General features: G+C 38.9%; 1 protein-coding gene across 1 annotated transcript; it reads left to right on the top strand.

Moving 5' to 3' along the window:
• Positions 1-5,369: 5,369 nt before the first annotated feature.
• On the top strand, positions 5,370-26,936 carry LOC110945865 (uncharacterized). The gene is made up of 19 exons (XM_051954494.1): positions 5,370-5,482; positions 5,569-5,627; positions 5,737-5,797; positions 9,524-9,678; positions 9,775-9,839; positions 9,951-10,044; positions 10,808-11,071; positions 11,727-12,020; positions 14,213-14,464; positions 17,037-17,351; positions 17,439-17,548; positions 18,702-18,921; positions 19,066-19,218; positions 21,036-21,226; positions 22,235-22,386; positions 22,511-22,768; positions 24,145-24,298; positions 25,774-25,903; positions 26,796-26,936. Coding segments are annotated over exons 1-19 (3,054 nt in total). The 5' UTR covers positions 5,370-5,480; the 3' UTR covers positions 26,921-26,936.
• Positions 26,937-26,982: the final 46 nt, after the last annotated feature.

Raw genomic sequence — 26,982 nt, 5'->3', positions numbered from 1 at the left:
GTTGCAACAGAATGCTTCTTTCCCAGATCGTGCTGCTTAGATCATGATTTGACTTGAATTACGGTCCTGCCGAGGTAAAAAAAAAAAAAAAAAAAGTTGCAACCCCCACAAACCTGGAGCCTGGAACTCTCCACAGACTGTGTATACTTGTGATTCCAATTTGGCTTGTTGCTGGTTCAGATTTGTCAGACAAAAGCTGCTCTGTCTGATTGTTGAGTGCTATCCAGTACACTCTGAACAGTTGGATACAGACATTGTGATGCAGGACCACTAATAGAGGACAAGTCGTCTTTCCTTTGCTTAATGTAATAACAGTTGCATGCAAAAGGTAAGTGGGGATAAGACATCCTGCATTCTTCATGATGGTAAACGTGTTCTTTTTGGTGCTTTTATTTAAAAAAGTCCCTCTGTTAGTGTTCAGTTTTATGAGTTACTAATGCTGAATTAAAATACAAACATTCACTGATGTGTTTTTTCACTGCTGATTGAGGACAGCTAAAGTGCATTAAAGTGCATTAAAGTGCACAGTGCCACCTACAGGGCATTTGCATCACAACATGCAACACTGATTACCATCTCCGAGGTCTGTAGGTCATGATCGGATCAGACATTTACTGAATGAAAACGCGAATACGCTACATGTAATACTACTCATTTTTTTCTACCTTCCATTTCAGGTTTTTAGTTTTTTCTTATGAAATGTTTAATATATATCTTAATCTTAAAATGTCTTTAAAAGCACTAAATTCAGCACTGAATTCAGAAAAGTGGAATTTAGTCAAAAGTCACGATGTTTAATTATTAAAACTGTCCAATTTGTAATTACTTTTGTTGGTCATTTTGTTCCTGATGACTTCATATTTCTGTTTTGATCAGTGCTTTTTAAAATATCAGTGTATTGGGATCTCAGCCAATCCCATCTATTCAGGTTTAATAGATAGAACTCTTTAGTGACCTCCTGTTTGCCTTGGGCCCTAATTTAAGTTATCACATACTATCAGAGGATTGAGAGGCTTTCTGGTAGCCACTTTGAAGGAGACAGACACAGATTTCCTCATATACTCTGCTGATGACCCTAAGTACTGTTCTTTCTCAAGCAAAATTATGGTTAGAGTCACAGACTAAATAATCTTTTATGACAAATTAAGTGTGTGTGATCTATTATATAGCTGAGACTAAAACAGTGGGTAAAACACATGATTGACATGTAGTAGGAAACACGATGAGGAGATGGTGTCAGTGCAGGAAAAAGCTCAAAAGTAGCTGTTTTTGAGGCTTCGCATGGAAGACATGGAAAGAAAGGGTTTATGCAAGAAGAAAGAATTGATTAGGTTTGCTCTGTTTCTCAGAGATGTTTGGCTGAGATAAATCTGGGCTATATCTCTGTAATACACACGTGGACAAAATTGTTGGTACCCCTCAGTTAAAGAAGGAAAAACCCACAATTCTCACTGAAATCACTTGAAACTCACAAAAGTAACAATAAATAAAAATTTATTGAAAATTAAATAATCAAAAACAGCCATCACTTTTGAATTGTTGATTAACATAATTATTTAAAAAAACAAACTAATGAAACAGGCCTGGACAAAAATGATGGTACCTCTATAAAAGATTGAAAACTATTTGACCAGAGTGACATGATTAACTCAGGTGTGTCATTTAATTGACATCACAGGTGTTTCCAAACTCATAATCAGTCAGTCTGCCTATTTAAAGGGAGACAAGTAGTCACCCTGCTGTTTGGTGAAAAGGTGTGTACCACACTGAACATGGACAACAGAAAGCGAAGGAGAGAATTGTCCCAGGACATCCGAAAAAAAATGATAGACAAACATCTTAAAGGTAAAGGCTATAAGACCATCTCTAAACAGCTTGAAGTTCCTGTGACAACAGTGGCTCATATTATTCAGAAGTTCAAGACCCACGGGACAGTAGCCAACCTCCCTGGACGTGGCCGCAAGAGGAAAATTGATGACAAATTGAAGAGACGGATCGTTGGAATTGTATCCAAAGAGCCCAGAGCAACCTCCAAAGAAATTAAAGGTGAACTCCAAGGCCAAGGTACATCAGTGTCAGATCGCACCATTCGTCGTTGTTTGAGCCAAAGTGGACTTCATGGGAGACGACCAAGGAGGACACCACTGCTGAAAAAAACTCATAAAAAAGCCAGACTGGAATTTGCAAAAATGCATGTTGACAAGCCACAAAGCTTCTGGGAGAATGTCCTTTGGACAGATGAGACCAAACTGGAGCTTTTTGGTAAGGCACATCAACTCTATGTTCATAGACTCAAAAACCAAGCATACGAAGAAAAGAACACTGTCCCTACGGTGAAACATGGAGGAGGCTCAGTAATGTTTTGGGGCTGCTTTGCTGCATCTGGCACAGGGTGTCTTGAAAGTGTGCAAGGTACGATGAAATCTGAAGACTATCAAGGCATTCTGGAGAGAAATGTGCTGCCTAGTGTCAGAAAGCTTGGTCTCAGTCGCAGGTCATGGGTCTTCCAACAGGACAACCATCCAAAACACACAGCCAAAAACACCCAAGAATGGCTGAGAGAAAAGCGTTGGACTATTCTAAAGTGGCCTTCTATGAGCCCAGATCTGAATCCCATTGAACATATGTGGAAGGAGCTGAAACATGCCATTTGGAGAAGACACCCATCAAACCTGAGACAACTGGAGCTGTTTGCTCATGAGGAGTGGGCCAAAATACCTGTTGACAGCTGCAGAACGCTCATTGACAAATACAGAAATCGTTTAATTGCAGTGATTGCCTCAAAAGGTTGTGCAACAAAATATTAAGTTATGGGTACCATCATTTTTGTCCAGCCCTATTTCATTAGTTTGTTTTTTTAAATAATTATGTTAATCAACAATTCAAAAGTAATGGCTGATTTTGATTATTTAATTTTCAATAAATTTTTATTTATTGTTACTTTTGTGAGTTTCAAGTGATTTCAGTGAGAATTGTGGGTTTTTCCTTCTTTAACTGAGGGGTACCAACAATTTTGTCCACGTGTGTACAATTTTGGATGACATCAGTGCTGATCTTTGGGGAACAATGGCAAGCAAGTCAGGATCAGCAAGATTTGGCATAGATGAAATTCTGAGACATAAATATTCATCCATCCATTTTCTATACACCACTATATCCTCTGTTGGTGAATTGTTGACAGTAACTCAATGATAAATATAATAATAAAAACATTAAATAAAGCTGTCAATCCATTCAATCTTTTTCTATACACTGCTTAATCCTCTGTTGGGTCACAGTGGGGCTGGAGTCTATTTCAGCTGACTTAGGGTGAAGGCAGGGGACATCCTGGACAGATCTCCAGTCTATCACAGGGCGACGCTCCCACCAGCCGACAATTTAGAATCATCAGTTAACCTCATCATGTTTTTGGACTGTGGGAGGAAGATGGAGAAAACTCCCACAAGGAGAACATGCAAACTCCACACAGAACGATCCCAGGCCAAGATTCAAATCCAGGACTTTCTAGCTGTGAAGTGACAGTGTCAGCCCACACATAAATACACACCACAAGTAACATTTAATTGAAATGACTGAAAATAGAGCGATACTGGACTTAAAGAAGGTTACCTAAAATGTGAATTGCTACTTTGGATTGTACTAGGGATGAAAGCTGCAATTTGTATCAAGGAAAATCAGATTACAATAATTACATAATTGATAGTCAATTCGTGTTTCTGCTTTGATGGCTTTTACAGTAAATTATTGTTTGGGTCCACGGGGCTCTAAGTCATGTCAAATATAGTGACAGGATGAAGATTAAGCATCTAAATGTAAGTGGTTCACTTAATTGAAACTGACTGATTGATTGACAGAGACTGTAATTTGTGCAGTATAGAGGCGTCAAAGACACAAATAAATAATAATCTGATAATATAGGAATCAGAGAAGGATAGAATGAACAGAGTGTGTTTTCTATGATGTCCCTGATAATACATAAGAAGGACAAATGTGTTGATGCCACCAAAGATAAGTTGAATGAATTTACATTTGAAATAATAAAGTACTCTAAAAATCATTATAATTCACCACCATGTAAGGAGAACATGCAGATAATATGGTACAAATGAGCATGTTGGAGAGTAAATGGGTCAGTATATAATTGCAGGACTTTTTGTAACATAGCAGATAGATATCATATTTGACATTTTTGCTGTTTTCAGGCCGAAAATCAACACCACATGCCATTTTTACAGAAAGATTCTTCTAAATATTATAGATACAAATGAGTAAAAATGAAACTGAAAGTTATTCATAAAGATATTGTAGTAAACCTGTTGACATGCCATAAATCCACACTTGACTCACACACTAATTTATATTAAATAACTCAGAAAGTCTTGGAGTCTTGCCAGTCTTTTCTTCAGGAGGAAATGACATCATGTGGAGCAGGTCATGTGATCTGGAATCAACACACATCCTTGAGAGGTGTTTTTGTAATGGGGAACTTAGTAGAAAGTGATACAATTTCCATCCATCCATTCTCTATACACCGCTTTATCCTCACTAGGGGTGCTGGAGCCTATCCCAGCTGACTCGGGTGAAGGCAGGGGACACCCTGGACAGGTCGCCAGTCTGTCTCAGGGCTACATATACAGACAGACAATCACACTCACATTCACACCTACAGGCAATTTAGAGTAATCAATTAAGCTCAGCATATTTTTGGACTGTGGGAGGAAGCCAGAGTGCCCGGAGAAAACCCACGCATGCACAGGGAGAACATGCAAACTCCATGCAGAAAGATCCCAGGCCCAGGCCGGGATTCGAATTGGGGATCTTCTTGCTGAAAGGCGAAAGTCCTAACCACTACTCCACTGTGCAGCCCGTGATACAATTTGTTGTTTTCCATATAAAATTTGATATATTGCTAAAAAGAAAATATCTGTCATGATTATCTCAACTTAATAAAAGAACACAATCAAAACTATTTCTGAATCAGCTCATTTTATTATTGTTTAGCTAATTAGAAGGTGGTTGTTATTAAATTTAGGTGGTTATTTAGTTGACATTTTAGTCATATCCAGTCATTTTTTATTGATAAGTGATTGTTTCCTTGATAAAATATTATGTAATTTGTGAAGACATGCTCATAATGAACTTGAAAAACAGTAGTTTTTTTGTACTTTTAATAAAAATGTCCCATAGACTTCAAAATCCCTCAACTATATATTGATCCTCATATAGTTTTTCCCACAATATTATGAAACTGACACGGTCTACATGAAATAAAGTAATTCAGAATAATATAATGCAGTATAGATTGTGCAAAATTAGACATTACCATGTTTATTTCCATTCAAAACAAAGGGTTTCCCACTTGATGGGAGCAGGTGAGTGATGGCAGCACACACCTGCCTCTTATTAACAGTCTGTCTATTCCTGCTGGGCTCCGCCTTAATAAACACAACATATGATCTCTGCAGGAATTCACCGAGAAAATGTAAGAAAAAATAACTATCCGCGGCCAGTTTGAAGTCACTTATCGCGGCCGAATTCAGCGGATTAACCAGCTTTTAATGTTTTCAGGAACTCATTGGAGTATTTGTTCGTGTTTTTCGTGCTGGTGCCTCACACCATATCTCTAGGTGAGTGGGTCCAACCTGCAGCCGACACGCTGCTGCGGCTGCCGATAGAAGATGAAGAAGGTTGTCGTTTTGTTTATATTTACAGAGATTCTCGCTGATTTCATTTCAGGGCGCTGCGACGATATTTCCTTCTCTATATGCTGGATGAGCAGGGGGGACACTCTGGAAAGGTAAACCCGAGTAGAAATGGTTTTTTTGGACTGTGTGGTTTAAAGTGCTGCTCATTCAGGTGCGTTTCTGCGCAACTCAGGCCAAAGTGCATTCACAAAATGGCAATTTAGTGTCCTTTCAAATCTAGAGCAATGGCAGAACTTTACTTTAGAGATGTTCCAACTCAGTATACTTTCCTCTCAATGTCGGCATAGAAGTTTTTTTTTTAGAAAAATTTCTCTTTAAATTGGTTCTAGTTTTGCCCCTTCTGTTTATGTTATTAGGCACACGTTGAGGTGATTTTTTTTTAAAATTAGATTCCCCAGTAGATGTGTGTAAAACACTTACTGGTGTTGTTAAAGCATCAATGGGATTCTTAAAAACTCTCAAGTGTCTGTATGAAAAAATTCTATCTACCAAGAAACCAAAAAAAAGACATGGTTTTCCCTTCTTAAATCTGTTTCCTAATCATAACAGATGATGAAGATGGTGTCCAACTGCTACCTGGATTTAAAAAAAAGTGTGGCAACTTGAAAAAAGAGCAAAAATATATTTTTCTTAATCATTCAGTGGAGAGGGTTTATACAGCCATGGTAAAAAAGAGTCTTTGAGGAGTCTGAAAACACCTTTCCAATAACAGAAAATGCTTTTTAGAGACTTTCTGGTTTTGTCAGATACTGACTGTTAATTGTAGAAAATCCAATGATTAGTTGTGTGGACTTAGTCCATACAAATACATGAGGGTACAAACTTTAGCTACACCTCACACTGCTGTGAAATAAGATTGAAGACAAAGCACAAAAGTTTTATTTTGAATCCTGTCATTGCAGCATTAGACCAAGAAATTGAAGGTCCAGCCACAGACTAAAACATTTTTATTTGGAGTTTTCTGAAGTCCACAAATATGTGGATACAGGAACAGTAAACGTTTAATTCAGCCCCAAATTTTTCATACCGATTTATGCAGAATTTTATGTGATCATTATCTTCTTCTAACTGGAAATCACATAAATTGTTGACAAAAGGAGATAAAATGCTGGGATTTGTTTCTCTCCACTTTTGTGATGATCTCCAGAGTTTTGTAGGTTGAAGACTTCTTTGTCATCACTCTGGTCTTCAGTTCTCTCCATATATCCTCAGTGGGATTCTCCAGCCTGTTGACTGAGTTCTGTTCTTGATCACTTTGGCTGTGCGTTTCAGAACATGGTCTTATTTGAAGATTCAGTGCTGCTACAAGCCAAGTTTTTTGCAGACTGCCTGATATTTTCCTCCACAATCTATATTAAAAAGACCCATTCGTGATGTATTTGACAACTTTGAGCATTGGCTGAAAGACTCCCTTAAAGCACTGCATTCTCAACAGTATGATTAACGCTGGGGATGGTCTACTTGGAGTTGAATGCTTCTCCTTTATTGTGCTAAATGGAAGCCACATCCCTGTCTCTCATCTACAACAAGAAACTGATAACCAAACACCGTCTTCTTTGTCCAGCTGAGTTCTTGTGCATTTGTCTTGGAGAAGTAAAATCCTCCTGGGTCTGCATCTATGGACACCAGCATCGTTCAGTGATGTTGCTGCCAGAATACATACTCATCAAGATGACACTGGTGGTTATACTTTGATTCTCTGTGTCTTCTTCCATTCTTTCCAGAGCGGGGGTCTCTTTTGGCCTCCAGCCACAAACGCTTTTGAGAATTTCAGCATGGAGCTATCTCTTCTTTTTGATGCCTTGCACTGTGACCATGTGACCACTAGTATATGGATTCATAATCTTTTCATGTCTTGTAAGCAGCCACAGTGCACAGCTTCTTCTTAGTGACAGACTGTTATAGCTCTAAGCTCTTTGATTTTAGCCTTAACTTGTAACTGACGAGAGAACCCGCTGTTCTCGCTTTATAGGCTATTAGAATCCTCTAGATCACAGTAGAAACAAGAAAAGCACTCAGAGAGCACAGTACTATAGCAAGGCTGAACAGTCTATCATTTCCAATGGATGAAATGTAGAAAAAAGTCGGAGCAGAAATCACGGCACTATAGAATGTGTCCATTTAATATAGATGTATCCACAAACAAAATGATCTTGCGCTGAGCACAGGCGTGTGTTATGCATGTGTACGTTATGTATGGATACTGAATTGTGTGACCTAAATATGTAGCAGGCAGCAGGAATTGATGGGACTCAGAAACACCCCCACAGTTTAACCAGTTGTTCCTTGTATCATTTCGGACGGATAAGTCCTGATAAATCCACCGCAGTCGATTTGTAGCAGGATCACAATCATGTGATCATCAGCAGGCAGTTGATGTAGTGTTCACTTGTTGTCATGGTTACAGTGAGGCTGTGCTGCTATCTCACAGCACATGCACCATACAGCTACAGCTAAAAAGCTCCTATCCTACCTTTAAATCACTGCCTTTTCAATTATTATGAAAATATGTCAGCAGAAACCAAATGGGAGTAAAAATGACAAGATCAGAAAAAAAGTAATTAAAAGAACAAGAAAAGCACTCTTGAGAGTGCAGCAGTCCGTCAAGGCTGCTCAGTCGTATTATTTCCAATGGCTGAAATCATGAAAAAATTGGTGACAGAAATTACGGCACTATAGAATGATAGATGGACCCACAAACAAAATGACCTTGCACTGAGCACAGGCATGTGTTATGCATTTGTACGCTATGTACAGATAACGAATCACGTGACCTAAATGTGTAGCATTTGGTGTGAACTGATGAGACTCAGAAACACCCCCACAATTTAATCAGTTGTTCCTTGTTTCATTTCGGATGGATAAGTCTCAATAAGTCTGCAGCAGTGGATTTATAGTAGGATCACAATCATGTGATCATCAGCAGGCAGCTCTCATATACTATAGTGTTATTGTCATAGTTACTGTGTGGCCGTGCTGCTATCTGGCAATGATGCAGAAATCCGTAACAAATCTGTGGATCCATACTAAAAGCTGCATCACTTCCAAAATCTAATCATTTGGTCCTTGTCATTTCTGACCTTACCTGAAAATTTTATCCAAATCTGTTAGTCTGTTTTTGAGTAATGTCGCTAACAGACAGACAGACAGACAGCTGTGGTATAACTTTGCCGAAGCACCGCCTTCTTGGTGGAATAATTACCAGGATCATTTTGAGTGACGTAGGAGTTGCATTTTCTCAAAATTATCTTTTGCCACTTGTTCATGTCATTTCCAGCCAGAGAAACCCACTGGTCCAATAAGACTTCATTCTAAATCAAAATTGTTATGCTTATGACTAATTTTAGCTCCACTGTATATGCGAGTGTTCAAAATACCATCAATCTCCTGCTGCAACACTGCCTATTCCCCTGGAAGGAATTTTTTTTTACCAAATGTTGGAATCTAGCAACAGGAATTTGCTCTGTGCAGTGGTGTAGAGAGTAAAGGTCAGGCTGTCATTGTGTGCTGGAGCATTCATATTTCCCCTAATAGAATGAAGGAGTTCAGGCCAAATCTGAAAAAATAGCCTGCAGACTAAAAGTTTAACGGTGTTTGACCTGTCCATAAACCTTTCACAAAATAGTCCTTCTTTGCCAAGCTGACTTATTGTATTAGATCAAAAATAAAGATCTGATGTTCAGTGATAAAATGGGTTAAAGTGATGTGGTGTTCATGTTTGCAACAGAGTCACGCAAAACCAGCAGATGTTTAGAAATAATTTGGAATGATCCTCGTATACAAGGGAGAAAATGCTTAATTAGTTTTCATTCTTTCAGGAAAAATGGAAACATATGGCTCAACGACACGTCATTAAAATCCATCAGAAAGGTGGACAAAGTTACCTCCCTGACAGTGTTTCCGGTTGTAAAAAACAAGCTAACACTCCAGTATGGAGGCTCTGTACAGACTTGGACTTTAACAATCAGCCCACGTAAGCCTCACAGATTCACTCTCGGTTGAATATTTTTACCTTGCAACCTTCAGTAGTTCTTCTATATGAAACGAAATGTGTTCACGTCACATTTAGGTACAAAGTACATTGAAGTCAGAGGCAGACAGAAACCCTCGCAACATCCAGCAAACTCCACCAAGGTACTTTTTACGTGACTATACTTTATCACTAATGGATGACTCTGTTCAAATTTATTCACAGTACATCGTGGTGCAAAGTTTGACTGCTTTCATGATCCAGTTGTTCCTCAGGGTCTCGTGGAGCTGTTGAGTCCCACTGAGGTGTTTGCGTGTGAAAATGGCGCATTATTCTTCCACCAGGATGAAGACTTCTTCCTCGCAGTTGGTGAGAATCCCTTCTTTAGTCGTGTGTTGGGAAAATATTTTCATCTTTTGTTTTGTGGAGTATTAAATGCTTAGATTCGACTTTCACGGAGTTGCAACCAGTGAGCTGAGCTGAGCATAAAGGCTGGAAATGAGGAGAATCAGCCAGCCAGACCCTGTTTAACAAAATCTGCCTGCATTTTAAGTATGAAAACAGTGGAGTTACAACAAGGAAGTCCCTGCACCCAGCCAGAAATACACCCACACACTAAAACCCACACATTCTTCTGCCTTAGTTAGCTTTCTCCTTCTGTGTGTGAAGCCTGTATGCTCAGCTCCATGAAAAATGAACTGACACAAGGCTGGCATCGAGCTTTTCATCAGAACTCAACATGAAAGCAAATGACCATATTCTCAAAAATATCTAACTCTTCCTTGATTCCTTTCCTCCTCTTCCCTTGTGTTAAAGTTTGGTTGCCTCATGGGCTCAATTGTGAAGATGACCACTAATTCATGGGTTTGCTCTCCAACTGTTGACCACAGTTGACTTTCAAGTTGCATATTCATGATCATGAATATTCAGGAATTGGATATTCATGCTTCCCAGAGGATGAATCTAAATCTGTTTGGTGCCTACTTCCCCTTTAGTTTAGCACTGCAAACAGGCCAAAAGGTCAAGATATATTAGCACAGACTGCAATGACTTTTGCTGGGCCAAGAATGTGTTTATTGTTTGTGTTTTTTTGTTGCTTTGCTTTTCTCTAAAACCGTTTCTCTCCTTCTAGGACACACTAAGCGTCTCCCTCTCAAACTGGAATCCAGGAGTCCTTCCATGTTGCTGGTCTCCTGGGTAGAGAATCACCCAAATATTATCCGCAGTCACACTGTGACGCTGTACCACATTGAACTGGGCTCCTACAACACACTCAGTATGGATACTACCACCCATAACCACTACCGCTTCTCTGCATTGGACTCATGTAGCTGCTATGTGGCCTGTGTGGAGATAGAGGAGACTCACTCCTTCACCTGCCTTGCTACTATTACTGGTACGGACTGCTAATGAAATCGACATACACTACCGTTCGCACACTTTTATTCATGTGCTAACACAACTGCACAAGGGTTTTCTAATCATCAATGAGCCTTTCAACACCATCAGCTAACACAATGTAGCATTAGAACACAGGAGTGATGGTTACTGGAAATGTTCCTCTGTACCCCTATGGAGATATTCCATTAAAAATCATCAATTTAAAAAAAAAAATCATCAATCTAGCTAGAATAGTCATTTACCACATTAGCAATGTCTAGACTGGATGTATGATTAATTTAATGTTATTGTCACTGAAAAAAACAAACTGTTTTTCTTTCCAAAATAAGGACATTTCTAAGTGACCTCAAACTCTTGAGTGGTAGTGTATGTCTGAATTTTTTTATGCAAATGTAGAGCAATGTGTTTTACTAGTAAAAATAATAATCATTTGAATGAACTAAGCTTTTAAAGTAGTCTAATGTTTCTGTAAGTATTTATTTTTAGAATAAACTAGTGTCAGAAATAAATTAGTCATGTAAAGTACACTTAACATGGAATTAGTGACAGAAACATGGAATAATCCCTGGATGGTAAACATGCTACACTTCTAACAACCATGTTTCATAAGAAGCTGCTGCTATAGTTTGTTGGTGTTCTTTGTCCCCCAGACCCTGACATTCCTCAGGACTTTGAGGTCATGTCATGGAACAGCAGCAGCATATCGCTGGCCTGGGACTGCCCTATGAACCGCAAGTACTCCTCCTTCCTCCTCACCACCTTCTACCTCAACGGTACCGACCACATCACAGAGGAGGTCGCTGTGTGGCTCAATGAGGGCAGCTTCGAGTTCACATTATCCGACATGCCGCCCTGCACCAGGGTCAAGTTTGGCCTGCAGACTGTTTGCCAGGCAGGGATGGAGTCCCGCTACAGCAAGATGGTCCTGAATGATGGAAACTCGTGTAAGTCTAAACCACCAGTCTCTACCTATTATAGATTAAATTGATGTGAAACAGAAATATTTTGTGGTCACCAATTTACTCTGATATTGCTGAGATTCTTTTTAAATTACTTTGAAAACTGAAACACATTTAATTTCAGTTTATTTACCCTATTAGTCAAAAGCCATATTTGTCTATCTAATCAGTGTTTGCAGGGTGGAAATAAAAGAAACAAATGATAAAAGACACTAAGACATTGTGCTAGAGATGTTAATGACAAATTTGAACTATTTCTATATGTAGTTTTTTGTATTTTCACTAAAAATGTCACCTCCAAAATTATTCATATTCCTTTCAAAGTGTTTTCAGTTTTAGAGAAAATGCTGCTTATGTACCATCACCAAGGGTTCTGGTAATTTCTGCCTTGTTCTCGAGGCTTCTAATGCATGATAAATTTCAAACATTCAATGTAGCTGTTCTCAATTGCAAGCCATGTCTAAAACCATCGAGCTTTCTGAGTTTGCTGTTAGGGTCACTAAGAGAGAGCTGCACACAGTGGCTTCACACAAGATCAGGAAAGGCTATAAAACCATATCCAAGTGTTTTTTTAAGTGCCAGTGTGCACAGAGTTCCACACTGTGAAAAATCTCAATGGGCATCATAGGAAGTCAAAAGTGACCCCTGGGTTTGAAAGAATGGCAGAGGCACAGAATGTGAGGTTGGTTTTTCATTTATACTCACCATGGACACAGACCAGCAAGGACTCCACTTGTAGGCCTCAGCAAAATGTCATCAGGACAAAGGAGAAGGTTTCTTTTTTTTTTTTTTTTGGCTATTTGTTGGCTTTATTAGACAGGTTAGTAGAGAAGCAGACAGAAGAGTAGGGAGAAGAACGGGGCAAAGACCTGCAGCAAAGGGCCATGAGCTGGAATCAAACCCAGGCTGCTGCATTGGGAACTATAGGCCCTGTTTATGGGTCACCTGATCAGCCAGCTGTGATATCTGGGCGCCCGAGGAGAAGGTTTCTGATCATCCATTCAGTGGTCAGATGAGATGGATGGAGCCGTTTGGGCACTGTAGCGTTTGCTTTGTGAAGGGAAGAAGAGGCATTTAACCCCAAAAACACCCTGAAGCGTTCAATATCAAAGACTTGGAGATCATCACTGAAGAGGAGAGGAGCTAAATCCCAAGACTTTTAGTGATTACAAGAACTGTTTAATTACTGTGGTGGCAGAAAAAGGTTTTGTTGGTTACTGCAAAAGAGTATAAATATATCAGAACTTGGCATTTTAGTAAATGTTAAAAACAAACTTCAAACTTAACTTTACCATTTCTATCCCCAGGTCTTGCTGTCTTTCGTCAGTCGCTTGTGTGATTTTTAGACAGAAGAAATATTTTGATTAATTATAGAAATAAATAATAATTTTGGGCTTACGTGCATGTATATGCAATCAGCTTGAAACATGTTTTTAATTTTCATAATGTAGGTTTCATAATATCGGGAATATACCATATAGACACAACTCAGCACCTAAAGGATGATCTAATTAAGAGTATGAGTGATATAAGGTGGCACTTTCTTCCACAGATCCTTGATAAGTGGATATTTCCATGATCAATAACATCATTTTCCTTTTTTACATAATTCCAACATTTATTGAAACTTAGTATCGCAGCTGCTCAAGAGAAGTTAAAATTCCTGAGAACCCTTTAATGCAGGGATGTCAAACCAAACAAAAAGCTGCCAGTGAGTCTAATCCGGCCCATGGGATGACTTTGCAAAGTATAAAAATCACAGAGAAGACACCAACTGCAAATTGGAAATTTGTACAACTGTATATTTTAAATAATTTCCAGATCTACAGCGCTTGTAAACCTGTCACTAAATGTTGTGTCCCTTTGTAGACACACTGTGAACTGTAAGCTGTAATGTGGAAATGATAAACTGAGGCATAATACTGTTGAAATTACAAATTTTTCATAATGTTGTTCATAATGTTTTCTGAAAAGAGAGTTCATTAAATGTGAGCATTTTCGGAATTGTACTTTTTCGCATGAAAACCAAGGGAGAAATTTGGAATTGTCATTATTTATCAGCCAATATGTTGTGATTTTACTGCTCCAGCCCACTTGAGATCATATTGGGCTGAATGTGTTCCCTGAACTAAGATGAATTTGACACCTCTGCTTTAACGGATCACTCTGCTTCTCAGTCCACTCCAGTATCAAGACTTTGCAACAGACGTCCTTCGGCCCAGACAACTACACCCTGAGCTGGGAGGTGAGGAACACCTCGTCCATCTCCACGTTCAGAGTTTACCATGAGGGGGCGCTGCAGGGCACCACGCTGACCACCGACTACACAGTGGGAGGACTGCTACCCTGCCACAAGTACCAGGCCAAGGTGGAGGCGTTGTGTGGATACGGTGTCCTCATGGGTGCCAAGACAGCCACAGCACACACAGGTAAGAAAAACCTGAGCATGCAGCAGCACGGAGTGGGAGGAAAAGTAGTACAAGTAATGCTACTGTTGGGTTTGCACCATTTAATAGTATAACTACTTTGCAATGGATAAGGTCAACATGCAAAGAAATGTCTATGAAGTTTATAAAAGCTAGGTAAGCTCACTTCTTTCTAGCTTAACCGCTGCTGACGCAAGAAACATCACTTGAGGACATTTACACAACACTCTGGACAACGTTTGGTACAGAGTTTTTCTGAAGAAAAAAAAAAAAGCACATGCAGGGGTTGTTACCTGCACTGCAAAGAATAAAATCACTCAAACACCATTCCTGTCACTCTGCAGAACATCACACTTGGACACTGTATTAAAAGAGGCTGTAATTATAGTTAAACTGCAGGATGTATTCTGTGCCTTTCATCATAAGTACATCAATCACCATGGATACTGATGCACTTGAGTTACTGAATGTCCATGTGATATGTTCTTTTACATCATTAGTGGACAGTTTCTCTTCTAACTTTACAACCTACTATGAGAAGACAGTGAGGGGAGAGTACAGGTACAGATCAAATGGAAGTTATGATTTCTCCTGTATCTGACATCCAGTCAAGACTCATTGTATATATAGTGGTGGGAAAAAAGTTTTTGGATACCCTTGAAAATTATACATAATCTCAAATATTATCATGAAATATTTGTGGAAAAATCTTTTTGTGTGTTTCAAAAGCTGTGGTCGCTTTAGACAGACGGACACAAACGAATGCAAATGATATTTTTTTGTTTATTGTTCACAACAAAAAGTAACAAAAGTAAATCAAAAATGTATTTACAAGGCACTTTAAAACAACTGACCAAGGTGCTGTACTGAAGTGTAAAAAACATGATCACAATAATAAAACCAAGATAAAAACAATATATAACTAAGATTAAAACAATAGAACTAGGTAAAAATAATAGAACTAAAGGTAAAGTACACAATAAAAACATGAACAATAAATAGACTAACAGACTGGACTGCCCATCCTAGATAAAATATGCGCACATGAGAACAACAAACCTACAAAATTGCACTTGATGACCTAAGAGTGATTCTTAATGCAATATTTCACAAATGCATGGGGTGTCTGAAAGCTTTTTTCCACCACTGTATATTGTCCACTTCAACTCCAGTGATTGAATAGGGACTCACTGACCCTGTATGTCAACGCAGGAAGCAAATGGGTGTCTGAGCGTATCAGGCAGACCTACAAATCAGTCCAAGTAATAACTTCTCTACTTGTATGCATGCTTCTGCACTTTAATAAAAAGCTGTCGACTGCTGCAGATCTCTCTTATTGAAGGTTTACTGACAAACAAGAGCAAGTCACCAACAGTCGTCATCTTGGATTAGATCACATTAATTAAAATAGTTTGTATTTTGAACTGTTATGTGTATTTTGAACTGTTATGTGAATGCTTTATATCCAGCACGTACCTTCCTCTGTGCGTAGGGATCTGTCATACACTTGCCTGAACAGCCGCAGATTCATTTCAAAACACATCTTTCAGAGTAAGGCAACTTTTCATGTTACAGTCAGCTACACAGACACTTTTCTTCCCTCATTTCGGTATTTAAGTATCCTGTTAAAATTGCACCAAGTCTTGAGAGACATGTTGTCTTAAGAACAAATGTTCCTTTCCTGTCCATTACTTTCAGACTTTGTAACTCTCAAGAATAAATCTTCACCCTCTGAAATATTGGTTAAAGTAATTTTTCAGGTTGTTCGAAAAATACAAAAAACTGAACCACACAACACTGAACCTTGAACAGTTCACTACAGGGGCAGAACTGCATGATCTGTTCAACTGAGGATGTAGGCGATTTTTACCAGAGGTGACCAGCATCATGAGGGATGATTTAGGCAAAACAATAACTTCTGTCAAAAAAGGACTTGGGGCCATTACTTTAGGAAAGTGACAAAATGTAAGCAAACAGCGAGTGTGTCTTTATACTTTTACCCACATGAAAAAATATCTGATTACTCCCTGCTGAAGGGAATCAAACCTCCTGAAGAAGACGGTACAACAGACTTAATGAGGATAAATGGTGAAGATCACCCTTGTGCAAGGTGTGGTATCTGTTTAGCCTCCCAACCAGGCTTTCATGAAACCATGACGTGCAGGAGGATGGATGATTGCACAAGCAGATTCAGTTAAAGTGAATAAATGGTTGTATAATCGTAACGCTGGGCACAGGGATCCATAGATCATAGACCAATGTTACAAGTCTAGTATGGACACTGCAGCTGAAGGCGGCAACGGAAGACCACTTCAATATTTCCTAGTACAATCTAGCACCTACAAGACACAATTACACCACTGACTCTGTGAAGAAAAATGAATTGGAAAGATGGTTAAACCAATGTAATAAAAAGACTTTTAGTATCCTTTAATCTCACTTCTTAATGATAACGTTTTTACCTTCTTGGGCTCTCTATATCAGCCTGCAGGGTTATTCCAGGGCTTTTGTGTGGTGTTCTTTTTTGTTACGCTATTGTGTATGTTTACTCTATGCATGTTGTTTGTGTATTCAGGACCTCGTGGTGTGTCTGAGCTCAGGTACCGCGCTAATGACTCCACCGTCATGTGGACACCCAGCAACCCTGAGCGGTCAGCCGTGGCCTTTTTATACGAGCTGTCCCTGGATGACGGCTCAACTATCCAAAGCAGCCGAGTGACCAGTTCAGAGCTGCGCCTCCCAGGACTAGAGGAGGGGATGACCTACATCTTAGACGTGTGGGAGGAGTGCAATGGCCAGTGGGAGTCTGAACACTCTCATTTGTATTTTAAAGGAGCAAATTCATCCACCGGGTTTGACGTGAGAACTCACCGAAATGCTCACGATCCAGGTCAGTCTGAGCTGCCAATACAAGAGTGGAAATTATCTTTCATGGGGAATTTAACCCACTGTGTCTCCATTTTTGTGGCATCTGTAGAGTTGGAAAGCATTGGTCTCACAATGATCGTGCCCTGGTCACTGCCTGCCGCTCTACAGGACGATGTGTCAGAACCCAGAGCCAAGATGGAGCAGATCTTCAAAGATAAGGTGGGCAGCAGTCAGCAATCACTGACTACTGGCTAGTTTTCATTCAGATTTTATACAGTGTCATGTAAAAACACACCTCACATGAATCTGTGTTTTAATGCGTTTTTTTTATCTTCTTAAAATGTAGAGTTTGTTTTTGTCTTAAATCTATTCCATGTTAAGTGTGATTTTAATTCACACATTAAGCACAATAGCCAACTTCCAAGCTCAGTGCTTCAACATAGTAATCCAAAAACTAATGGATAATGTCATCTTTCCTTGTTTAGACTGTAAATAGAAGAAAATTGGCATTGAAAAACAGTGAAAACCTGGCAGGAAAGATGCCAGGAAAAATGATTATAAACTATAGAAGTCTGTAAGTTACAGATTTCTATGAAAGTATATACACAAAAAAATGTAAATGAAATAAAAAGAAATATTTGGAATGATTCTTAAATGATTTTGAATACAGTAAAACAGTGTAATTTTGTGGTTACATGTAAAAGAACAAATTTATATTTGTGGATGTGTATTGAACAATTTTGACCAATTTTGTTTTTCAGTGATTTTGCTGGATATTATCTGTAATTTAACAGAACAGGAAAAGGTAACTGTTAATAAAATTATCAGCCATTTTCAAATCCTTAATGTGCATAATTTCTTCTTTCAAATAACAGTAAATACCTGTAAAATTTCTTTTTAAAAATATGATTAGAATAAAGAAAAAATGTGTTTTAATTTTGTAACTTTGTAAAAGAATGAATTGCCATTTGGTAAAATAAAACCATTTTATGTGGATGTTACTTGCAGTGTATGTTCTTGAGGCACCATTATCAGATCAGACTCTTGTTTTGGGAGCCGCAAAAACCAACCAGCCACAGCTGTTACTTAGCAGCATGCAGAACAATTGACAGAAAATGAGGCTCACCCGTGGGTGGCATTGAGCCTGGGGTCTTAATATTTAAAAGAACCTTTTTTTACAAAAATACATGTCATTACTTCCATTGGACTCTCTATTTACGCTATTTTTTTTTACTTAGTATCATCATTTTAAAAAACTGTGCTCGGTAAATATTTATTTCCTTGGTAGGATTAATATGATTCAGCCAAGTTCTATTTTTTCTAAATCAGTTTAATGTTCTTGTTGAAGCTTCATCTCTTTATGTGTCCTCAGATGCAGGAGCTGTTGAAAGATTTCGATCAGCCAGTCCGCATCGAGCTGGAAACCTTTCAACCCGCAGACAAGCCAGACAAAACAGAGGTTCTGTTTATGTCTTTTGATGCCTCCAATGCTGAAGAAGATGTGGCCCTGTCTATTGAGGATCAGCTTAGGTACATTAGGTCCCTGAATTACAAAAACATCACAGTTAGAGACGGGGTCATTTACTGGGACGGTAAGTAATGATTAAAAAAACATGTTCAGGTCTCAACATACAAATATGTCTTTGTCAGTCAAAGCTTTTCCCGTAATGCATTCAGTCAGTTCCTAATCTCCTCTTTTCTGTGATTTTATTTGTGTTGGATGTCTTATTTCTCAGGTCCAGACCTGTGTGCTTCCAAGCAAACTGTGTGTCCCCGTAATTCTCTGTGCATCAACACTCTGGGCTCCTATTCTTGTGTTTGCCATCATGGTTTCTATGATGTGAGCTCTGTCATGGAGCCTCCTGCTGCCTCACATCCTGTCTGCAAAGGTACAGAAATGAAACCCAGTAAATTACATAAAGCTGCTTATTTTATAGAATCAAACCCAAGTTACATTTTCAGATGTTGCTGTTGAAATTAAGAGTATTTGGTAATTTATTTTACATTCTTGTGTTTCCTGGCTAATTTCCTGTAAAATTATGTAATTTTTTTTAATACATCCAGTATCTGGCAGAAAGTTGTTAGAATATTTCCATGAAATTTAAATCCTGCATTAGGTGAATGGAAAATTCTTCTAAAATTGACACCAGTTTCATAGATGGACTGGTAAAAAATCTTAATTGCTGATTTGACAGAAAATGTGGCATAATAAACTAGAAAAGCACTCAGTGTAGTACTCCTTCAAGGCTGCTCATTCCTTGTATCATTTGCATGATGTGATTTTCATCATGTGTACATTATGTACGGATACCGAATTGTGTGGTCTTAATATGTAGCAGGCAGCAGGAATTGATGGGACTCAGAAACACCCCCACAATTTAATCAATTGTTCGTTGTATCATTTCCAATGGATAAGTCTGGATAAGTTTGCAGCGGTGGATTTGTAGTAGGATCACAATCATGTGACCGTCAGCAGGCAGCTGACGTAGCATTCACTTGTTCTACAGTGACACTATCCTGTTATCAGTGATACAGAAACCTTAAAAAAAAATGTGAATCTGGACTGTAAGCCCCATCACTGCCAAAATCTAATCACTTGGTCCTTGTGTCATTTCTGAACTTCCCTGAAAATTTCATCTAAACCCATTAATCCGTTTTTGAGTGATGAACCAATGCCTATCGTCACATAACTCCACCAAGGCTCCAGCTCCTTGATGGAGTAATTATTTTATTGTACATGTTGAGTCTGTGGAAGTCAGGTAGAATATGTGTTCTCTATTTGGGGATCATCGTATCAGTTTGAAACACAAAACATAAATATTTATTGCATTTGAATACTGCAATTCAAACAACATGCAGCGTAAAAGTAAACTAAATTATTACTGACCAAAATGACTAAATGAAATTGGTGGATATTGACATCACTTTAAATACCCTTTCACATACCCAAAACATCAGTTCTTAAGATCTGTCAAAATTACCACCTTGTCAGTTTCCCTTCATGAACAGTACCACATTGTTATAGACTGTCTTGGAAATATCCTTATGATTTACAGTTAACTTCCAGCTATTTTTTTTATTAAATTATGACAAAGTTTTTCAGGGTAACTGTAAAATCAAGTGCTTGGTACAGTGCAAAACCTCAGACAAACAATTTGACACCAAATCATTTTATTGTAAACACTGCAGAAAAGTAAAAACCATAAGCCACAGATAACACAGTAGTCACATACAGCAGCCTCACTTTTGCTGGACCTATCTCCATAGCAACATGTCAACACCGAAGAATGCACTATGTCTTTGTAAAGCGACCTCCTAACTGGGTTCATAGCTTACTGCTATGCCGGAGTCAAAATCTAAATCTGAAAAATGGGGTTACTGACTGACTGACTGGTTGGGATATCTGCCAGGCAAGCCAACAAAAACTCTTCAAAGATGGGCAAGTAGGGCTGCTGCTGAAAATTTGACACCCTAAAAATGTTGTGTGGGACCTTAAAATCAAAATCTGTCCTAGTGTTCTTCCAGGTCTTCTGAGTCCTTCAAACTGTATGTTCTGAACTGGCTTTATGAAGCAGTTGTTGGGGTGGAGTCCCAATTGCACTGTTACAGACTGTTCAGTTCTGATGCCTTTGCCAGCTCTAGTTATGGTAATGCATGGAATAGCAGTGCAATGAGAGATTCTAACCCATTTTTTTTTTTCAAATAGAGAAAGGCCTGTTCAGCCAGTGTTTGGATAAACTGATGACGGGTGGAATAGCAAAGCCCTACCTTTCTTCTTACGTCGGTGGAAAGGTTGATTTGAAGCTGAATGATGGCCGGTGTACCGTGAACGAGAATGACATGATGTACTACTTCCGTACATCACGAAAGGCCTTTGAATGTGGAACAGAGAAGCAGGTACAGTAAATGGAAAGTTAGTTCATGTGATCTACTGGTTCTGAAAAGTGTCTTTAGGTAGATGAAACCACAATAGAAGAACAAGCATGCTTATAATGTACAGATACAGGTTTCGTAAAATTGTTGTTTTGTCACTGTTCCTGTCTGAAAAGTCTTCAGCCCCTACTGTTGCTGAACTTTGTTGAATGAAATGGTTTCTTCTTTACACTACCATTCAAAAGTTTGGGGTCAAGAAAAGGATTTTTTTTCAATGAAGATAACATTAAATGAATCAAAAATACAGTCCATTCATTGTTAATGTGCTAAATGACTATTCTAGCTGGAAACAGCTGATTTTTAATGGAATATCTCCATAGGGGTACAGAGGAACATCTCCAGCAACCATCACTCCTGTGTTCTAATGCTACATTGTGTTAGCTAATGGTGTTGAACGGCTGATTAATGATTAGAAAACCCTTGTGCAGTTATGTTAGCACATGAATCAAAGTTACCTGGGTGACCCCAAACTTTTGAAGGGTAGTGTACCTGGTGTGGTGATAAATCTGGAGCCTCGGTTAATAACACACTAAAGTGAGCGAGACATCTACACGAAATTAGACATTGCATTGGTTTTTAAACATTTTCAAATTCAATACGTTTTCTTTCTCAAACCTCCAAGCAGGGATGGACAGTACATCATCAGCCTCTAACATAGTTCAAGGAAACCAGTGGATGCATGCAAAGAGTAGCCTTGACATAGGATCATATGCATTTTATGGTGTGATATGTACTATTGGCTGTGGATAATTGTTCAAAAATATTTTTACCAGTATTGCAAGACAACTATTTTTTGACAGATCAGTCAATTGCACAGAATACCCACAAAATGTAAACTTGCACACAATTCCACTAGGGCTATGCTAGCAGCCATGTGAACCTATTCACTGGCATTAGCAATGATGTGCTGTGATGTTTGAAGTGAACTGAATAAACTGTAAGTGAACAGGAGCATCTGTGTGCATTGTCTAGGTCAACAAAACTCACATCAAGTTCCAAAACACTCTTACCGTCACCTTAAGCAAAGAGCAGACCATCAGCCGACGGGACCTAAAAGTTGTCTGGAAGTGTGTCTACCCACGACATTATGTCCGCAATGCCCAAGTCAGTGTGGATATGGAGTGGTGAGACGAATCCCATTCCTGTGTGTCCAAGATTTAAGATTACCAGGAGTGAAATGAAGCAGTGTGTTTTAATGAGGAGCAATATGTAAGAACTGGTTTCAGTTCTTTGTTTCTTTGGTTGTAGGCTCTCCTCCATTACCATGGTGGAGGTCAACTCTTCACTACAGCTGGGCCTGATCATGAGCCTGTATAAGGATCAGTTTTACACCTACAGCTACAGAGAGGCCATAACTCTGGGGTTTGAGGACATCCTGTTCTTCCAGGTTGCCCTACAGACCAACACCTCTTTTGTCTCCGACATGCTCCTACATGTGGACTCCTGCTGGGCCACTGAAAGCACCGACCCACAGGATACCGTCAAGGGCGATCTTCTTCAGGACGGGTATTTTTATAAAGTGACCATGAACAACCGACCAGTTTATAGACTGTTGTCAATTGCACTTCTAGACATAGTTGAATATATCTAGTAGTGCAACTGACAACAGTTTTGATACTTTTACCTATCATACCACTGTTTATATGAATCTCCACAGTATTTTCTAAATGGTTAGCCATTATTTAGATGCATCATAAACATTGCAATTTATTAATCCTCTTTCTTGTGTTTCGAGACTTCACTCGTCAGCAGTGAAGAATGTTCCATCTTAAAAATTTGTGCTTATATATTTAACATGCCATGGAAGAAAATTAATAGCGCATGATGTAACTTTGACAGCTGTCTCAACTTTCATGAGCTTAAATACAGTTTGCTGTACAGTACACTGATCAGCCACATCATTGAAATCACTTGCCTCATATTGTGTACACCCCCCCCCCCCCCCCCCCCCCCCCCCCCCCGTGTCATCGAAACAGCCTATCAAGGCCTGGACTTCAGACTTCTGATGGTACCAGAAGTTCTGAGATGAGGTTTCCATGGATCAGACTGTTTTTCTGAAACGTACCACAGATCATCCTGGACTTGAATGCAATCTGGGATATTTGGAGACTGAGTCAACACCTTGAACTCTGAGATATTCCTCAAACCATTCCTGAAAAAATAATCAGTGTGGCATGGCTTATTATGGCCATCAGGGAATACTGCGCCCATGGAGAGGTGTGTGTGTGGTCTGCAACCATTTTAGGTAGGTGCTATTTATCAAGGTAAAATCCTCATGAATACCTGGACTCTACTCTCCCAGAAAAACACTGTCCAGAGCATCACACTGCCTCCTTTGGTTTGCTGCCTTCACCATTGCCTTTCTACTGCCATGTCCTGACCAGGTTAAACAACAAATTATGTATAAAAACAAAACCCAAAAAAATGTGAATCATCTGACCAAAAAACCTCCTTCCATTGCTGTGTGGTCTCGTGCTGACTTTAATGTGTGTATTGTAGACTCTTTTTTTTTTTTTTTTAAATGGTAGACAGGGCTCAGGATGGGCTCTTTTACTAATCTACAGATAGGTACTCCCCTATGGTTGTCCTTTCTTGGACCACTGGGAACACCCCACTAAACCTGCAGTTTTGCAGATTCACAGTTGTGCAGCCGTGACAATTTGGTTCTTAAAGTTGCTCAGATAGTCATGTTGCCCATTGCTTCTGCTTCCAACATCAACTTCAAGAACTGCCTGTTCACTTGCCATCTTTCCCACCACTTGATAATCAGCATTATTTCCCTCACCTGTCCGTGGTTTTAATGTTGTGGCTGGTCGGTATATATTAACTGCTTTGACTGCCTTGGGTGATGAAGATCATGCTTGTGTCACGCTTTTCTCCAGCTGTCCTGTTGACAACACATTCCACTGGCACTCTGTTAATGGCATGGCACAGACAAGCAGGTTTTCCATTGAGATGTTCAACATGCCAAAGGAGTTACCCCTCTACTTTCACTGCCTGATCAACCTATGTGGACACAATGAAGACTGCACTAAGGTAAAATGGAACAGTCTTGTCAAGGTTATGTTTTGCAGATGACCTGTTATCATATTGGGCACATTTCCACCAGGTGTTAATGTGCTCTATATCTGGCTATACACTATCCAGATAGTAAAATAGAATCTACAACCGGTATCATTTCCTCCTGATATTAATCAGTAGCCTTGTTATCTTGACTCCATCCTCATTGTGATCATATCTCAGTATGCTCAACCGATGGATGTGATGTCATTTCAGTCATCTGCATTTACATTCAGAGCCCATTTAAACCTGCTATTAGCATATGATCTGTGTCCAGATAAGATATTGCAAGTTACAAAACAAGTCACTAAATTTCATCCAAGTGCAAACTAAACGTGCCCAAGAAAAGCTACAGGTAGTAGTGGAAAAGTTAGCTCAACTAAGGAAATGTAGGGCAGCATCACCTCCTCTAACTTGATATGCACCATGTTTGTTGACAAGACAGTTGACGCCACTGAATGGATTTGCATACTGAGATTGGATCAAACTGCAGGCTGATCAAGATAAGGCATTTGTATTTGCAGAGACTCACTGATCAGATACCATCATCCACAGACAGAACAGAGTGCATCCTAATACCACAATTTCAGCGTCTGTTTCTCCTGATATCACACTTCTTGGTGCATTAACACCAACAAATTTCACGAATTTCAGTTGTGTTTATATCACGTTTTCAATCCTGTTATCTCAGGATAAAAAAAAATCATGATTTTAAGAAAATTGGTTATCATTTTCATTGATTTGCCATAGACTTCTTTTGTACAAAAGGTGCAACAAAGACACAGATTTTGAGTAAAGTTGATATCTTTTCTCCGTCTTTGTCTGATATTGCTTGTTCTGTCAGGATAAGTAAATATCAAGGGGTTTGACTTGTTTAATTTCTCATTCACTATCACTGATAGATGCCATGTCTTGTGGTATGACATGTTTTGTGACTTAAGTTTGGAGTTAGTTAGCCTGAAAAGTCTTGCCTGATTTGATTGTCTATATCTCGTCTTGAAAGCACAGACTGTTTGAATTGACAACAATTGTTGTTTAACTCTTGTTAAAAGTCAATCTGGCTCACAGAGTAGTCGATCCTTCGCTCTTCCTGCAATCCACTTAAACATTATTCCTGCCAGATCATCCAAATAAGATGGGGATTGAATGAATGGAAGCATTTGTGTACAAAATCCATGGGAAAATAACTGTCACAGAGAGAATGCTGCTTCATTTGGCACAATTTGAACAGTATACCTGTCTGCACCCACTTGTAGTAATAGCTGTTTTAAAAATGTTGACTTCTGTAATTAAAATGACTTTGGGTAGTGGTGTTCAAGCATCCTGCCAGGATTTCAATTTTGTAAAGGCCAAATTGTTCACTGCTGATTTGCATGTGTTTCTTTTTTTTTTTTTTTTTTTTTTTTTCCTGTTTGTATGAGAATCAGCCACACACCCTTATTTTGTTACAGAACTGCACCAATCTGCATCGCACCAAGCGGTCAGAGAGCCAGATGGACAGAAAAGAGAAACAAGCTGCTGTTGTGTCTGCCGGGCCTCTGGTGGTCAACACCAGGGTGAAGTCAATCCGGCCATCTTACTGTGAGTTTGTGTCAACAGAGCATCTGCTCAGATTCAGGTGTTACAAAAACTGGAAATAAATGGAAAGCATAGGTAGAAGTATTTCAATACTTATTTTTAATTTGTTTCCTGCACTTCCACCCAGATCCGTTTAAAAGTACCAGATTTTTTTTGTCAGATAACTGTTGATTTGCAGCTTAATCAGTAATGGCTTTCACTGGTTTTACAATTTTTTTTTTTTGGGGGGGGGCAATTTTTAAAAGGAGACCTATAAATTAAAGTGACTTTAATGAAATATCATGATTTTAAGCTTAAATTTGGTATCCTAGCTGAATGCCACATCACAAATGAGTAGTTCGAACACAACTGGGAGATTCAAAATCTGATGACTCTGTTCTTTGTTTTCACAGTTTCTGGCTCTGAATTGTGGATTTTTGTTGTTTTTTTTTTTTAACTTTTTTCTTTGGACAAAAACATTTTGACACCCTGAAAATCTCAAAAGACATGAAAATTTGCACACATGCCAGGACCAGTGAAAAATTAGATATTTTAGGGGAATGACATGATCAGTATGCGTGACCTAGACTTATGAAATTTGGTACATGTATGGAACTCGTCAAGACACACAAAAGTGTAATTGACACCCATGCCCAAAACACAACAAGAAGTCAGCCATTTTGAATTGTCTTTTTTTGTTTGTTTTTTAAAGACAAGCAAAAAAAAAAAAAAAAAAAACCAGCTTGTTTTAAAGACGGTGCGCCTTTCAAACATGCTGGCTTTCCAGTTCGGAGGGCTAAAAAGAAAGAGGAGCTTTATGTGTATTACATTATGTTTTGTATATTGCATCTTCCACTCAGTAGGTGTCAAATAGTGCTTTACAGTGATGAAATAATATTTGTCCGTCTCTTTGCAGGGGCAGAGCACATGACAATGATCTTCATTGTGGCCAGTACAATAGGCTTTTTGGGAGTAACTGTGCTCTCAGTGAGTGCAGCCAAAGCAATCATGGCATACTATGAACAGCTACGGCTGAAATAAAGTGTTTGGAACATCATCTGAGTATGCTATGCTACCATCAGTAATACTGTGGCTCCACTACA

This window comes from Acanthochromis polyacanthus, chromosome 1 (assembly GCF_021347895.1).
Source record: "Acanthochromis polyacanthus isolate Apoly-LR-REF ecotype Palm Island chromosome 1, KAUST_Apoly_ChrSc, whole genome shotgun sequence".
Taxonomy (NCBI): Eukaryota; Metazoa; Chordata; class Actinopteri; family Pomacentridae; genus Acanthochromis; species Acanthochromis polyacanthus.
Note: the sequence above shows the minus strand (reverse complement) of the source record. Positions and strands in the feature narration are given on the sequence as shown.

Bases quoted from the DNA above. Each gene is read 5' to 3' on its own strand.
- LOC110945865 (XM_051954494.1), top strand. The intron at 9,679-9,774 runs GTAAGCCTCACA...CGTCACATTTAG, and splicing joins GACTTTAACAATCAGCCCAC to GTACAAAGTACATTGAAGTC. The intron at 14,465-17,036 runs GTAAGAAAAACC...TTGTGTATTCAG, and splicing joins GACAGCCACAGCACACACAG to GACCTCGTGGTGTGTCTGAG.